Source organism: Vombatus ursinus, unplaced genomic scaffold, assembly GCF_900497805.2.
Source record: "Vombatus ursinus unplaced genomic scaffold, bare-nosed wombat genome assembly UNPS02014832.1, whole genome shotgun sequence".
Lineage (NCBI taxonomy): Eukaryota > Metazoa > Chordata > Mammalia > Diprotodontia > Vombatidae > Vombatus > Vombatus ursinus.
Genome location: NW_020954610.1, coordinates 35,525,118 through 35,540,217, shown reverse-complemented (window position 1 = coordinate 35,540,217; position 15,100 = coordinate 35,525,118). Strand labels below are relative to the sequence as shown.

At 35.0% G+C, this 15,100-nt stretch overlaps 1 protein-coding gene across 4 annotated transcripts in view; it reads left to right on the top strand.

Moving 5' to 3' along the window:
* DCP2 (decapping mRNA 2) overlaps positions 1-15,100 on the top strand; it is a 69,581-nt gene that overhangs the window by 33,957 nt on the left and 20,524 nt on the right. For all 4 annotated transcript variants that reach the window (XM_027839292.1, XM_027839293.1, XM_027839291.1 and 1 more), the window contains exons 5-7: positions 4,676-4,828; positions 5,035-5,147; positions 5,231-5,338. In XM_027839292.1, coding sequence (XP_027695093.1) covers positions 4,676-4,828; positions 5,035-5,147; positions 5,231-5,338 — 374 coding nt within the window. The remainder of the gene's footprint in view (positions 1-4,675; positions 4,829-5,034; positions 5,148-5,230; positions 5,339-15,100) is intronic.

Here is a 15,100-nt window from a genome sequence, read left to right as displayed (position 1 = left end):
TTGGGTTTTTGATCATTTTTATTTGACTGCTTATATTATACTGTAGTTTTGTTACTGCAGTTATTGCAGTAGCATTTTGGTTGGAAAATTCAAAGATTATTCAATTATTAATTGCCCAACACAATCTACTGCAGCATTCCGGCCCAAAGGACAAAAGAATCCCAGAGTAGCTGGGAATCCCAGGATGTTGAGAAGATAGAATTTATGGTTATAAAACTTTAGTACTTCCATACTTACCAATCTTCTTGCTTCACATTTGTTATTTAAGGATAGATACTAGTTTTTATTGGCTTATGTCTAAAATTTTTTTTATGATTTCTTTTATTACACATTATATGTGTCTTAGCAATACAGTGAGTTAAAATACAAGTGGTATCCACTTCAAATCCTCTGTGCTTAGTACATTATTTTGTTCAATAAATATTCCCCACTCATTCACAATAACAGTAATATCAATAAACAGTTCATTGAAATAATTTTTTTAGTAGCAGGATGATGTAGTGTATTTTCATAATTCTTTTTTGGCAGTTTGGTTCAGTTTCTCAGTTTTAATTCAGTCACTGCATAGCAATGAATTATATTGCAATAAATGTGTATAATATGCCATGATTTTTAAAATACTTACTCTGTCTCTTCCACTCCTTTCTTCTCTCCCCCTCCTCCAAATAAAAAATAAAAGCCCAAAAATAAAGCCCCTAATACATAGCTGCATAGTCTGGCAAAACAAATTCCTACATTTACCATGTCTAAAAATCTGTCACTTTCTGCCAGGAGGTGAGTGGCATGTTTCATCTTTGTTCTTTTGGACTCATGGTTTATCATTGAGTTGATTAGAGTTTTAAAGTCTTTCAGATTGTTTTTCTCTGTAATACTGTATAAATTGTTTCCGCATTGCTTATTTAACTCTGTATCAGTTCTTAGAGGTTTACCTGGTTTCCTCTTAAACAGTCCATTTCATCATTTCTTATAGCATAATAATATTCCCTTATGATAATATTCTGTTACACTCATATCATAATTAGCTACCCCAATAGGACATATACTTAGTTTCCAACTTGGGGTTACTACACAAAGCTGCTATAAATATTCCAGAGGCCTATGAATATATAAATACAGTTATCCCTGCCACGTTGTGACTTTGGCCATCATGGGTTGGCATAAGAAATTGTGGGAATTTTGGGGGGAGTTTTGTGGAAGCCACAGACCACATATGAAGGCCAGCATATGACACAGAAAAAGTTTAGAAACTCAGAAATGCATAGAACATGCCTATGACCTAATACTTAACTCACATTTTACAATAAGGTACTATAACTACTCCATAAGAGAAAAAGAAAAAATTCAGACTTCTCTGGTATGATGGGAGGACCAAAATTTTTTATACAGATTTTCTAGATTGCAGGGGCACTGTGCAACTAATACACCCCCACTCCCACCCCCTGATATGGAAGGGAGAACTGTATTCTAGAGGCAGCTGCATGGAACAGCAGATAGAACACTGGCTTAGAGTCAAGAAAATCTGAGTTTAGATTTGTTCTCAGACAATGAGTTCTGTGATTCTGGGCAAGTTACTTAATCTCTGTTTGCTACAGTTTTCTCAACTAAAATGGATTAATAATAGCACTTACCTCCCAGGGCTGTTGTAAGCTTCAAATGAGTAAATATTTATAAATTGCTTAGCACAGTGCCTGCACATAGCAGGAACTTAATAAATGCTTGTTTCCTTCCTTCTTTCCTTCCATCCAGTCTAACCCATATCTGAAACAAACAAATAAATAGTCCCTTCTGTAAAATACACCAAAAATAGTTATAAGCCTTTGCTGAAAGATCTCTAATGAGAAGGAAACTTCCTGAAGCAGCACATTCTTTTGTGTAACTAATTTTGAGGCAGTTTTTCCTTATATTATGTTTAATATAATCAGGCAGAAGTCTATTTCCTGTTCATTACTTTTAATGTATCTTTCTAGCTTAAGGTTTTTGTTGTTGTTGACTTGGGATTTCATTTGGTATAGGAAAGTTAGGGAGAGAAAACTGCCTCTATTAATATGTCAGCAATTTTTCTGCAACCTGCAGTCATAAGATTTTCCTGGGGCATTGAGGGGTTAAGTGACTTGCCTACAGGCTGCATTTGTCAGGTTCTGGACTTGAGGTCAAGTATTCCTGACTTGAGACCCACTCTCTCTTCTGTGCTTCTCTTTTATATATTGAATATGCTTTAGCTGAACATTTTTGGATTGAAGAGTTCATAAATGGTTATTTGGAAAACAAGAATCTAGGGAAAGTACTGCTACATTTTATAGTGACATAATGACAAGAACTTTGCTTCATTTATTTTATAAAAATTTTTAGACATAATTTGGTAAAGGCTATCTTTAAGTAACAGATATGAGATAGAAAAATTAGCAAATTCCAGAAGTAGTAAAGCTTTATACACATAAATCATCTATGCCTGCAGGTGGTTTACAAATGTTTGAATGATTAATGATAATGCTGGTTTTAAGAAGCACTTGTAAAACAGCTTGATAGGATTTTGTCTGAGGAACTTTAATCTGTAGGTTTTACAGCACATAGATAGTAGGCAAAAAATCTATAGTATTGCACTTTTAGTTTCACTTTTGCTTAAAAAGGATTGCAGATAGTGCCTTAGAACATTCATTACTTGTATGTTCCAAAAAATTTGTGTTTTATAATCCAGAAAATTGCTTGGTTAGTGTGAGAATAGATATTTAACTTTTTCCCTGGGATGTTGCACAAATTAGTGATCAGTTAAAACTATCTCCTGGTAAATACCTCAAGGAAAGTGAATGTAGTAGTTACAAAGTCAGTATACCTTTCTAATTGTCTTAGCATTGAAAACCTGTGATAACTTTCTATCATTTTGCATTATTCTTGTCTGAAATTTGATTGTAGTGTATATAAGCTTCTAAAGTGGTGGTGGTGATAGAAGCCGTTTTTGTTAGGCACTTAAAATATGAATATAAGGGTTACATTAGACTTTCAAAGGATTGTATTTCTACAGGAAAACTCTTAAGTATTTATAATTTACCCTGGTTTTATGAGTCTCAGAAGTAGAGGTGAAACTGATTTTAAAGCATATTTCAGAAATGATCATTTTTTAGTAACATCTGTATTTTATTTGAGTTCATTGTCAAATATTTACCAACTTTTTAAAGCATCACTTAATCTGGGAAAGTTATGAAAAAAAGGGGAAACCATGGCCCTTAAAATCAAGGAGCTTTCTAGGTAGGGATGAGGGGTGGTTATCTTACTTGTTAGTAATAGACATAAAAAAATAGGAAAAAAAATTTTACTCATTGAAATTAACTAAATAGTTCTAATACAAGTTTAGGGACTTTTATTGATGTTCAATATTAAGTCTTTGATAAAACATTTAAGTTTTAAAACTCAAGGAACTTACGTTATATTAGAATAACCAAGTTAGATACTATGCATGAAACACAAGTGAAATAAACATGAATAATTAACTGAAATTGTACAGATTTACTCGTAAGTCCTTGGAGAATAAAAAGATCAAAGTATCCTTTAGCAGGTCCTCAAAATTTAGACACTTCAGTGACTAGTCCTGTGGATAATGCTTCTCTGTCTATGTATCAGATTTAGATACAGGAAGACACTGGCCAGAAAACAGAATGGATTGTGTTTGTTTATAAAGCTATTTGTCTTCACTTGATTCTCCTAACCATTCTGAGAGAGAGATATACAGATCAAGTGTATGTGTTTCCCCTATGCTTTCTCTTTCCCTCAGGCTCAGTTGCCTCATCAGTAAAATCAGGATAATAATTTAATACCTCCCTCACAGGTTGTTATAAGGATCAAATAAAATAATATGTAAAGCAGTCTCCAAACCTTAATGTTTTCAGGGATCAATGTCATAAAGAGCTTACCATTTTATTTGTTTTAATTCAAATTTTCTGTTCATCTAATTATAAATCTTCATACAAGAGATTTAATAACTTGAAATCAGCAAAAATTATGCTTCAGCTATCAAGGATGTTAGTTGGGACTCAGCTTAAAAAACACACACTGAGTGTTTTACTTAGGAGAGTGGAGAAAGGAAGGGAAAGAATTGTTTAGTTGTTTTCTGTCATGTCCAGCTCTTTGTGACCTCTTGAGGTTTTTCTTGGGAAAGATACAGTTTGCCATTTTCTTCTCCAACTCATTTTACAGATGAGGAAACTGAGGCAAACAGGGTTAAATGACTTGCCCATGGACACAGTATCTGAGTGTTTGAGGCCATATTTAAACTCAGGTCTTCCTGACTCCAAGCTCAGCACTCTGTTTACTGTGCCATCTGCCTGCCCTTAGAGTGAATGCATAGCCATAATAGTGGCTTCTGCAGTAGTCCATGTAAAGGAGAAGTGATATCCCAAATTTTGAGGATAGCTCCAGCTCCTAGTGAATTCATAATGTGACTTTAGAGTACCTTTGCACACTGATTGGGAAATAACTAGATAGTGTTATTTAAACATATCCTGATCCAGTCACTATAAATCCACAGCTCCAAGTATAAAATCGAGTATGAAGTGAAAAAGACTTTATTAAAAACATTATCTGGGTATTTTATAGTAATTATTTTGTTTATAAAATGAATAAATTTTTACAGAATGTCTTATAGTTGAATTTAAATGACATTTTTCAATTTTTTAACTTTTAGGTCTTTGAAGAAACTGGTTTTGATATCAGAGATTACATTTGCAAGGATGATTACATTGAACTGAGAATCAATGACCAACTAGCTCGTTTGTACATCATCCCAGGAATTCCAAAGGATACAAAATTCAATCCAAAAACCAGAAGAGAGATTCGGGTATATAAAAGTGAAAACATTTATATGTTTCTACGCAATACCGGTGCCCATTCTTTTTGTACAGAGTAGTTTAAAAAAAAAAGTACAAAGCGTGCTGGATTACTTTTAGATAAAGATTAGCAAACTGTAGTGTGGTGCTGTTACTTTTTCAGTCTCAGCTCTTTGTGGTTTATTAACAAAAGGAATTTTTTTTTTTACTCTTTCAGAATATTGATTGGTTCTCAATTGAAAAATTACCCTGCCATAGAAATGACATGACCCCAAAGTCAAAACTTGGTTTGGCACCTAACAAGTTCTTCATGGCCATTCCATTTATCAAGTATGTTTTTGGTACTTAAAATACAGGCTTTACATGCTATAGTTCTAATAATTGAAAGATAAAAGCTACAATTATTTTCACAGACCACTAAGGGACTGGATTTCTCGAAGGTTTGGGGATTCCTCAGACAGTGATAATGGATTTTCCTCAACTAGTGGAACACCAGCTAAATCTAGTGTGGAGAAAGTGAGGTAAGAAAGCATATTTATATGACTCTTGCTTTCTGGTAGTTTAAAATTTATTGTTGTCCTTGTTTGGTTGTTTTAGTCGTGTCTAACTCTTTGTGACCTGGCACCACTTGGAGTGGTCTGTCATTTCATTTTTCAGCCCATTTTATAGATGAGGAACTGAAGCAAACAGGGTTAAGTAGCTGGCCTAGGATCACACAGCTAGTAAGTGTCTGAGGCCATATTTGAACTCAGGGTGGTAAGTCTTCCTGACTCCAGGCCCAGCTCTATATCTATGGGTTGTCCTTTTATGACTAGAAAAATATTCCTTGAGTTTTCTCTAACATTATAAAAGGATTCCTAAGGTCTTTGATGAGGTGATAAAGATTAATGGTAGATTTTAGGCAAATATAAGTGTATGGCAAATTTAAGAAGATGATTCCTTTAAGATGAAAAGATGCAGTTAGGAATTGAAAAATCTCCTTTCTCATTTCCTGAGGTTCTGTTCCCATGGTAATTAGTTGTAATAGGTAGAACATAAATCTATTTGCTTCAGATAGTAAGAAAACATAATGTTCTCTTTTTGTTTTCCAAGTTCATATTAGCTAACAAAAGATTTGACTTGACTTAGGATTCTACTATTCCTCAAAGTGAAATTTTAGCCTGCTTTCCTATTCTAATTAGAATAGATGTTATAATGTCTTGTTTAAGAATTAAACTGCTTCATAAGAAATCCTTTGATTATGTCTTTTGTCGTCCACAGCATCTAATACATTTTTGTTCATAGTCTATATTTCCTCTAGATTAATTATTGTTGATCATAGTCTATATTTCCTTTTGACTAATTTTGATCAATTCATTGAAAAGTATTCTTTATAGTAAAGTGATTTTGTATAAATTGTATTGGTTTTTACAGGGGAGGAAACTGAAAGAATTTCAGGATGCCAGAGAAGATGTCTTTCTTCCAAAGTAAAAGCTTAAAGATACTTGTATCTGATTTTTTAATTCAAAAATGTTTTGGTTATGGAAATTTGAGTTCAGCTCTGACAGTAGAACTGAGTTATTAGGTAGTGAAGTGGGGAATACCTCATTCAAATGTATTTTAGAAGTATTGAAGAATTGAATGAACTGGTACCTTTCTTCATTAAATGCATGGTGTTAGGATTAAGTGTTGTTATAGCTTTAGAATCAAGAAAGAAAAGTGTGATGGAGTGATTAAAAAAAATTTAGATAAAATCTCATAATGAATTTCACAAGACATCCATATCATTTTATTGGAGTAGAATTCTGTTTAAAATGAATATTTTACTGCTTTGTAATATAGTTTGAAATTTGGTGCTTCCAGGTCACCTTTCTTGACACTTATTTTCATTGATTCCCTTGATATTCTTGATCTTTTATTGTTGCAGATGAATTTTGTTATTATTTTTTTCTAGCTAAATAGAATAATTCTTTGGTAGTTTGATTAGTAAACTGATTAAGTAAGTTAGTTTAGGTAAAAACTGCCATTTTGATTATGTTGTCTCACCCTACCCATGAGCAATGAATATTTCCCAATTATTTAGATCTGTCTTTATTTGTGGAAAAGGTGTTTGTGTTCATATAGTTCCTGGGTTTGTCTAGGCAGATATATTCCCAAATATTTTATATTGAAATTTCTCATTTGATTTCTTTCTGCTAGGTTATGGTGATGTAGAAATACTGATGATTTATTTTATATATTTATTTGTAGGTTTATTTCGTATCCAGCAACTTTGCTAAAGTTGTTAATTGTTTCACCTAGCTTTTTAGTTGATTATCTAGAGTTCCCTAAGTATAGTCGTATTGTCTGCAAAGAGTGATAGCTTTGTTTCCTCATTGCCATTTTGATTCCTTCAATTTCTTTTTCTTCTCTTATTGCTACAGCTAGCATTTCTAGTCAAATATTGAATAATAGTGGTGATAATGAACATTCTTGAATCACCCCTGATCTTACTGAGAAGGCTTATTAAGAAGTTTATCTTCATTACAGCTAATGCTTGCTCTTGGTTGTAGACAGATAATACTTATCACTTTGAGAAAGGTGCCATTTTTTTCCTTTGGTTTCTATTTTTTTTTAATAGGAATGGTTTTGCATTTTGTCAAAAGCTTTTTCTGCATGTATTGAGATAATCATATGATTTTTGTTGGTTTTGTTATTGATATGGTTAATTATACTTAAAGTTTCCTGATATTGAGCCAACCCTCATTCTTGGTATAAATCCCAGCTAGTCATATTGCATGTTCTTTGTGATATGTTGCTGTAATCTCCTTGCTAGTATTTTATTTAAAATTTTTGTATCAATATTCATTAGGGAAATTGGTCTATAATTTTCTTTTTCTGTTTTGGCTCTTCCTGGTTTATGTGTCAGCACTATATTTGTGTTGTAAAAGAAAGTTGATAGTTCTCCTTGCCTGTTTTTCCAGATAGTGTATATGGTATTGGAATCAATTGTTCTTTAAATGTTTGGTAGAATTCACTTTGTGAATACATCTGGTCCTAGAGATTTTTCTTAGGGAGCCAATTTATGTCTAGTTCAGGTTTTTTTTTCCCCCTAAGATAGGGTTATATAAGTATTCTATTTCCTCTTCTGTTAATCTGGGAAATTTGTATTTTTGTAAACATTTCTTTCACTTAGATTGTAGGATTTATTGGCATAAAATTGGACAAAATAGCTCCCAACAATTGCTTGAATTTCCTCTTTACTAGTGGTGAATTCACCATTTTCATTTTTGATCCTGGCAGTTTGGTTTTCTTCTTTCTTTTTTAAAATGAAAAGAAAAAAAATGAAATTAACCAATCAGTGGTTTATCTGTTTCATTCATTGTTTGTTTTTTTTCCATCAAACCAGCTCCTAGCTGTATTTATTAGTTCAACAGCCTTCTTACTTTGAATTTTATTAATCTCTCCTTTGATTTTCAGGATTTCCAATTTGGTGTTTAATTTGGTATTTTTAATTTGTTCTTTTTCTAATTTTTTTAATTGCATGCCCAATTCATTGATCTGTACATTTTGTATTTTATTGATGTAAGTGTTTAGAGACATAAATTTTCTTTTAAGTATTGGTTTGGTTACTTCCCATAATTTTTTAATCAATCAATCAATTAATTAATTAATTTTTAGTTTTCAACATTCACTTCCACAAGATTTTGAGTTCCAAATTTTCTCCCTATCTCTCCCCTCCCCCCACCTCAAGATGGCATACTGAGCTTACCCCTGGCCCCAGGCTGCCTTCCCTTCTCTTATCCCCTTCCCTTTCTACTTTCCTGTAGGGTAAGATAGATTTTTATACCCCATTGCCTATGTATCTTATTTCCCAGTTGCATGGAAAAACAATTTTTAACATTTGTTTTTAAAATTTTGAGTTCCAAATTCTTTCCCTTCCTGCCTTCTCACTCACCCTCACTGAGAAGGCAAGCAATTTGATATAGGTTATACATCTGTAGTCATGCAAAGCACTTCCATAATAGTCATGTTGTGAAAGACTAAATTTCCCTCCGTCCTATTCCACCCCCGTTTATTCTATTCTCTCCTTTCAACCTGTCCCTCCTCAAAAGTTTTTGCTTCTGATTTTCCCCCTCCCCCAATCTGCCCTCCCTTCTGTCACTCCCCCCCGTCCCCTTTTCCCCTACTTTCCTATAGAGTAAGCTAGATTTCCACCAATTGAGCCGTGTATATTATTCCCTCCTTAACCCAAATCCAGTGAGAGTAAGGTTCACTCATTCCTTCTCACCTTTCCCCTCTTCCCCTTCGCTGTAAAAGCTTTTTTCTTGCCTTTTATGTGAGATAATTTACCCTATTCTACCTCTCCCTTTCTCCTTCTCCCAGTACATTCCTCTCTCTCACCCCTTAATTTTATTTTATAGCTATCATCCCTTCATATTCAACTCACCTTGTGCCCTCTGTCTATATATATTCCTTCCAGCTACCCTAATAATGAGAAAGGTCTCATGAGTTACAAATACCATCTTTCCAAGTAGGAGTGTAAACAGTTCAACTTTAATAAGTCCCTTATGATTTCTCTTTCCTGTTTACCTTTTCATGCTTCTCTTGAGTCTGGTATTTGAAAGACAGTTTTTCTATTTAGTTTTGTTTTTTTTCTCAAGAATGCATTAAATTCCTCTACATCATTGAATGTCAATTTCCCTCCCTCATTGATTACACTCAGTTTTGCTGGGTAGATGATTCTTGGTTTTAATCCTAGCTCCTTTGACCTCTGGAATATCATATTCCAAGCCCTCTGATCCCTTATGTGGAAGCAGCTAAATCTTGTGCTATCCTGATTGTGTTTCTACAATATTTGAATTGTTTCTGGCTGCTTGCAATAGTTTCTCATTGACCTGGGAATTCTGAAATTTGGCTGTAATATTCCTGGCAGTTTTCCTTTTGGGTGTGATCAGTGGATTCTTTCCATTTCTATTTTACCCTCCGGTTGTAGAATATCAGGGCAGTTTTGCTTGATAATTTCTTGAAAGATGATGTCTAGGCTCTTTTTTTGATCATGGTTTTCAAGTAGTCCAATAATTTTAAAAATTATCTCTCCTGGATCTATTTTCCAGGTCAGTTATTTTTCCAATGAGATATTTCACATTGTCTTCTATTTTTTCATTGTTTTGTTTTTGTTTTATAATTTCTTGATTTCTTATAGAGTCACTAGCTTCCATTTGCTCCATTCTAATTTTTAAAGAATTATTTTCTTCAGTGAGCTTTTGGACTTCCTTTTCCATTTGGCCAATTCTGCTTTTTAAGGCATTCTTCTCTTCATTGGCTTTTTGGACCAGTCTATATTTTAAGGTGTTGTTTTCTTCAATATTTATTTGGGTCTCTTTTAGCAAGCTGTTGACTAGTTTTTCATGATTTTCTTGCATCACTCTCATTTCTCTTCCCAATTTTCTCTCTACTTCTCTTACTTGATTTTCAAAATCCTTTTTGAGCTCTTCCATGGCCTCATATTTTTCTTGGAGGAACTTTGACTTTTTTGTCTTCCTTCTGGTTGTAAGTTTTGATCTTCCTTGTTACCAAAGTAAGTTTCTATAGTCTGAGTTTTTTCCTGCTGTTTGCTCATTTTCCCAGCCAATTACTTGACTTTTTAACTCTTTGTTGAGGTAGGGCTCTGCTTCCAGAGTGGAGGGCTTACTGTCCCAAGCTTCAGGGGTTTTGTGCAACTGTTTTCAGAGATTCTTCTAGGGCCCTGTAAGTTTTCAGTTCTTCCAAGGTGGTATGATTTAAGGAGAGGTTTTTAATCCTCTCCTGGCCTGTGCTCAGGTCTGTGAGTGACCACAAGCACTCTTTTCTGCCCTAGACCAACTGTGAAGAGGGTTCCCTCTCCACTGCTGCTACAAGCTGTGCTATGCCAGTGCTCCGTCTTGCCTCAGGACTGCAACCCAGATCCAAGTATGGGCAAAGGAACAGAATCCTGCCTCAGTACCAGCAGAGACCCATGTAATCTCCTTCTGATCAGTTGTTCAATCCCCTTACCATCTGTGGATTGAGAGCTTTGGAAGCAGCCATTTCCACCGCTTCTGCCACTGCTGCTGCCCTGGCACTGTACTAGGGGCAGGGCTAGACTGCACTCCTTTCTCATCCAGGTCCAACAGACTTTTCCTACTGACCTTCTAAATTGTTTTTGGGTTGAAAAGTCTGGAAACCACCACAGCTGTCTGTGATTCAGTCCCCTGAGGCCTGTTCCAGGTTTGCTGGGGCCCAGTCTGTGCTGGCGCTGCTTGTGCTGGACTGCACTCCTGTCCCAGCCCGGTGCAGCAGACCTTTCCTGTTGACCTTCCAGGTTGTCTTGGGCTGGAAATTAGTTTCACTTGGTCTTTTTGTGAGTTCTACTACTCTAGAATTTGTTTAGAGTAATTTTTTTATAGGTGTTGGGAGGGATTTGGGGGAGGGCTCAAGTGAGTCCCTGTCTTTACTCAGCCATTTTGATTTCACCCGCCATAAATTTTCATATGTTGTCTTACTGTTGTCATTATCTTTAATGAAATTATTGATTGTTTCTATGATTTTTTTCTTTGATCCACTCATTCTTGAGGATTAGATTATTTAATTTACAATTAATTTTTTATCTAACTTTCCATGGCCCTTTATTGAATGTAATTTTTATTGTATTATGTCTGAAAAGGATGCATTGAATAATTCTGCTTTTTTGCATTTGATTGTCAGATTTTAATGCCCTAATACATGGTTAATTTTTATGAAAGTGCCATGTACAGCTGAGAAAAGGTATACTTCTTTCTATTCCCACTCAGTTTTCTCCAGAAGTCTATCATATCTAACTTCTTTTAAAATTCTATTTGTTTCCTTAATTTCTTTCATCTTTATTTTATGATTAAATTGATCTAGTTCTGAGAAGGGAAAGTTTAGTTCCCTCACTAGTATTGTTTTACTATTTTCCTGTAACTCATTTAACTCACTTTCAGAATTTGAGGCTTATACCATTTGTTGCATATATGTTTAGTACTGATATTATTTCATTATCTATGGCACCTTTTAGCAAAATAATAGTTTCCCTGCTTCTTTCTTTTAATTAGGTCTATTTTTGTTTTGCTTTGTCTGAGATAATGATTCCTGTCTCTGCTTTTTTTTTAACCTCAGCTGAAGCATAATGTATTCTGCTCCATCTCCTTATTTTTATTCTCTATGTGTGTCTCTCTTTTTCAGATGTTTTTCTTGTAAACATCATATTGTTGGAGTCTGGTTTTTAATCCATTCTGCTATCTGCTTCTGTTTTATGAGTACTTCCCATTCACATTCACAGTTAAATTACTATGTATTTCCCTCCGTCCTATTTTCCTGCCTGTTTATACTTCTCTCTCTTTTTACCCTGTCCTTTTTCAAAAGTATGTTTTTCTTCTGATGACTGCCTCCCTTAATCTGCCCTCATTTCTGTCAGTGTCTACCTCCCCCACTTCCCCTTCTCTTGTCCCCTTTCCCACTTATTTCCCTATAGGATAAGATAGATTTCTATACCCACCTGAGTATGTATATATTCCCACTTTGAGCCACCACCCCAGTGTGGTTGTTTGGAAGGGAGTGTTGGAAGAATGCAGGTGAGATCATGGTTTTACTCTGTCATCTTGGCTCAGCCCTTTATGCTTATTATTTTTCCCACTCTTTCCTCTACCACTTTTATTTGATTATTAAAATCTTTTTTTTTTTTTGCTATTTTAAAAATCTCTTTAGCTCTTTTTTGGATTCTTGTTGGGCATTTAGCTCTTTAGCTGCACGTTGTCTTTAAGGCTTTGATTATAGATGTTTTCATGCCTTTGTCTTCTCCTGAGTTTCCTTGTCATTATAGTAGCTTTATATGAAGGAGGCTTTTTTGTTGTTGTTGTTAGCTCATTTTCCCCACCTGTTTCATGATTTTGAACTTTGTATTAGGGTGGGGCTCTCCTCACCTTTGAAGTGGTAGGGAGTGGTGGTCATTGTCCCAGAGTTCTGGTTTTTTTGCCCTGCTGTTCTCACAGGTAGTTCTGGGAGTATGTAAATATTTGGTGCTTTTGAGGTGGTGTGATCTGGGCAGAGATGTGGTCACTGCTCTGTGTTCTGGTCCTTATCTAGGAAGGCCCTCTGTTCCCCTGTACCCACTAGTGTTAGTGTTCCTCTCTCTGTCTTTGAAGGGACCCTACTCCTTTGTGACTACAAGCTCTCTCTGCCCAGGAACTGTATCCCAGAACTGGGTATTGGATAGTGTAATTACCAAATGGTGCCCAGTGCTGAGCCCAGTGACTCCACAGGGGTTTCTTGTAATCTTTCTGACTAGTTGTCCAATCTACTTACCAACTCTCAGCAGTGATAACTCCTGGAACTGTTGCTGCTGCAGTCACTGCTGCAGTAGGCTTCAAGGCCCCACAGATGATATTGCCACTGTCCTGAGCTGGAACAGGCCAGCCCCGTCCTGAGACCTCTCCTTCCAAACTCCTAAGTTGTGTTGGGCTGTTACAGTGTCTCACCCTGACTTTTTTGTTGGCTATGCTGCTCCAGAATTCAGTGTGACGAGTGCTTTTACTTTTTTGTTTTAAATTTTATTTTATTTTTTACATATAAAAGCAATGTTTAACATCCTTTAAAAAATATTTTTTTTGAGTTCCAAATTCTCTCCCTCTCTCCCCTTCCCCCCTCCTTGAAAAGGCAAGCAATTTGGTATAGATTATACATGTGCAGTCATGTAGAATATATTGCCATATTAACCATGTTGTGAAAGAAAACAGACCAGAAAAAAAGAACCCCAAGAAAAATTCAAAAAGTTAAAAAAAAAGTATTTCTTTGATCAGCATTCAGACTCTATCAGTTCTTTCTCTGGAGGGGGCTGGCATTTATTTTTTATCTTCAGTCCTTCAGAATTGTCTTAGATCATTCTGTTGTTGGGAAAAGCTAGGTCATTCATAGTTGATCATCATACAATATTGTGGTTACTGTGTGTAGTGTTCTCCTGGTTCTGCTTACTTCACTTTGCATCAGTTCATATAAATCTTCCAAAGTTTTTCTGAAAGCATCCTGCTTGTCATTTCTTATATAGCAAAAGAGTATTCCATCACAATCATATACCACAATTTGTTCAGCCATTCCCCAGTTGATGGGCATCCTCCCAATTTCCAGTTCTTTGCCTGGAGCAACTATAAATATTTTTGTATAAATAGGTCTTTTTCTTTGGTCTCTTTTGAATACAGATCTTGTAGTGGTATTGCTGGGTCAAAAGGTTTTATAGCCTTATAGGCATAGTACAAAATTACCCTGTAGAATGGTTGAATCAGTTCATAACTCCACCAACAGTGCATTAGTGTACCAGTTTTTCCATATCCCCTCCAGCTTTTCCTTTTCTGTTGTATTGGCCAGTCTGATAGGTGTAAGGTGATACCTCAGAGTTATTTTAATTTTCATTTCTTTAATCAGTAGTGATTTTCAGCATTTTATCATATGGCTATAGATTGCTTTAATTGATTCTTCAAAAAACTGCCTGTTCATATCTTTTGATCATTTAACAATTGGGGAATGATCACTGACAAATTATTTTAAAGTTGTTTGGAGGAGAATGATGAGGGTTTGACTGGAATGCTCCCTCTTCTCTGCCATCTTGGTTCCCCCTCTAACTTAGCTTTTTTTTTTTTAATGTCCTTTTTTAAAGGACATGTCAGTTTGGGAGTGTCTCTTGTAATGATCCCATTTTGATCCTAAATCAAAGGATTCCAGATCTTGCTAATAAGTGCAATCTGATGATTAAGTAGCATATGCCTTGAGGAAGGTTGTTTTGTGCTTTTTCAGTCTATAGACTACAATTTCTGGTATTATATTCAAAGGATGTGACAGGATTCTCTTTAAAGGAGGGGTTCTTGGAACCTATGAACTTTAACAAAAAATTTGATAACTTCATTTCAATACAATTTATTTCTTTTGTATTTCTGCATATTTTGTTTTATGCATTTAAAAGGCTTCACCAAACTGCCAGAGAAGTCCGTGATGCAAAATAATGCAATAAAACCCTTTTATAGAGAGAAATGTGACTATAATTCTAAAGTAGTTTTTTACATAGTAGTTTTTTCATATATTGTAATCTATTATATTAATGTAGTTCTCTGGAACAATGCTTTAGGGCAGTGTTTGCTGAAATGACATAATTCATGTTATCTAATGTTACATAAAGCCACAAATTGGGATTTCTTGTAGTATCTTAACGTCGGTTTACACAGCTCATTTTTCTGGCATTCTGCCTTTTTACCCTAATGTGAATAAAATCTACTTTGAAAGATCTGAGAACTGGAACT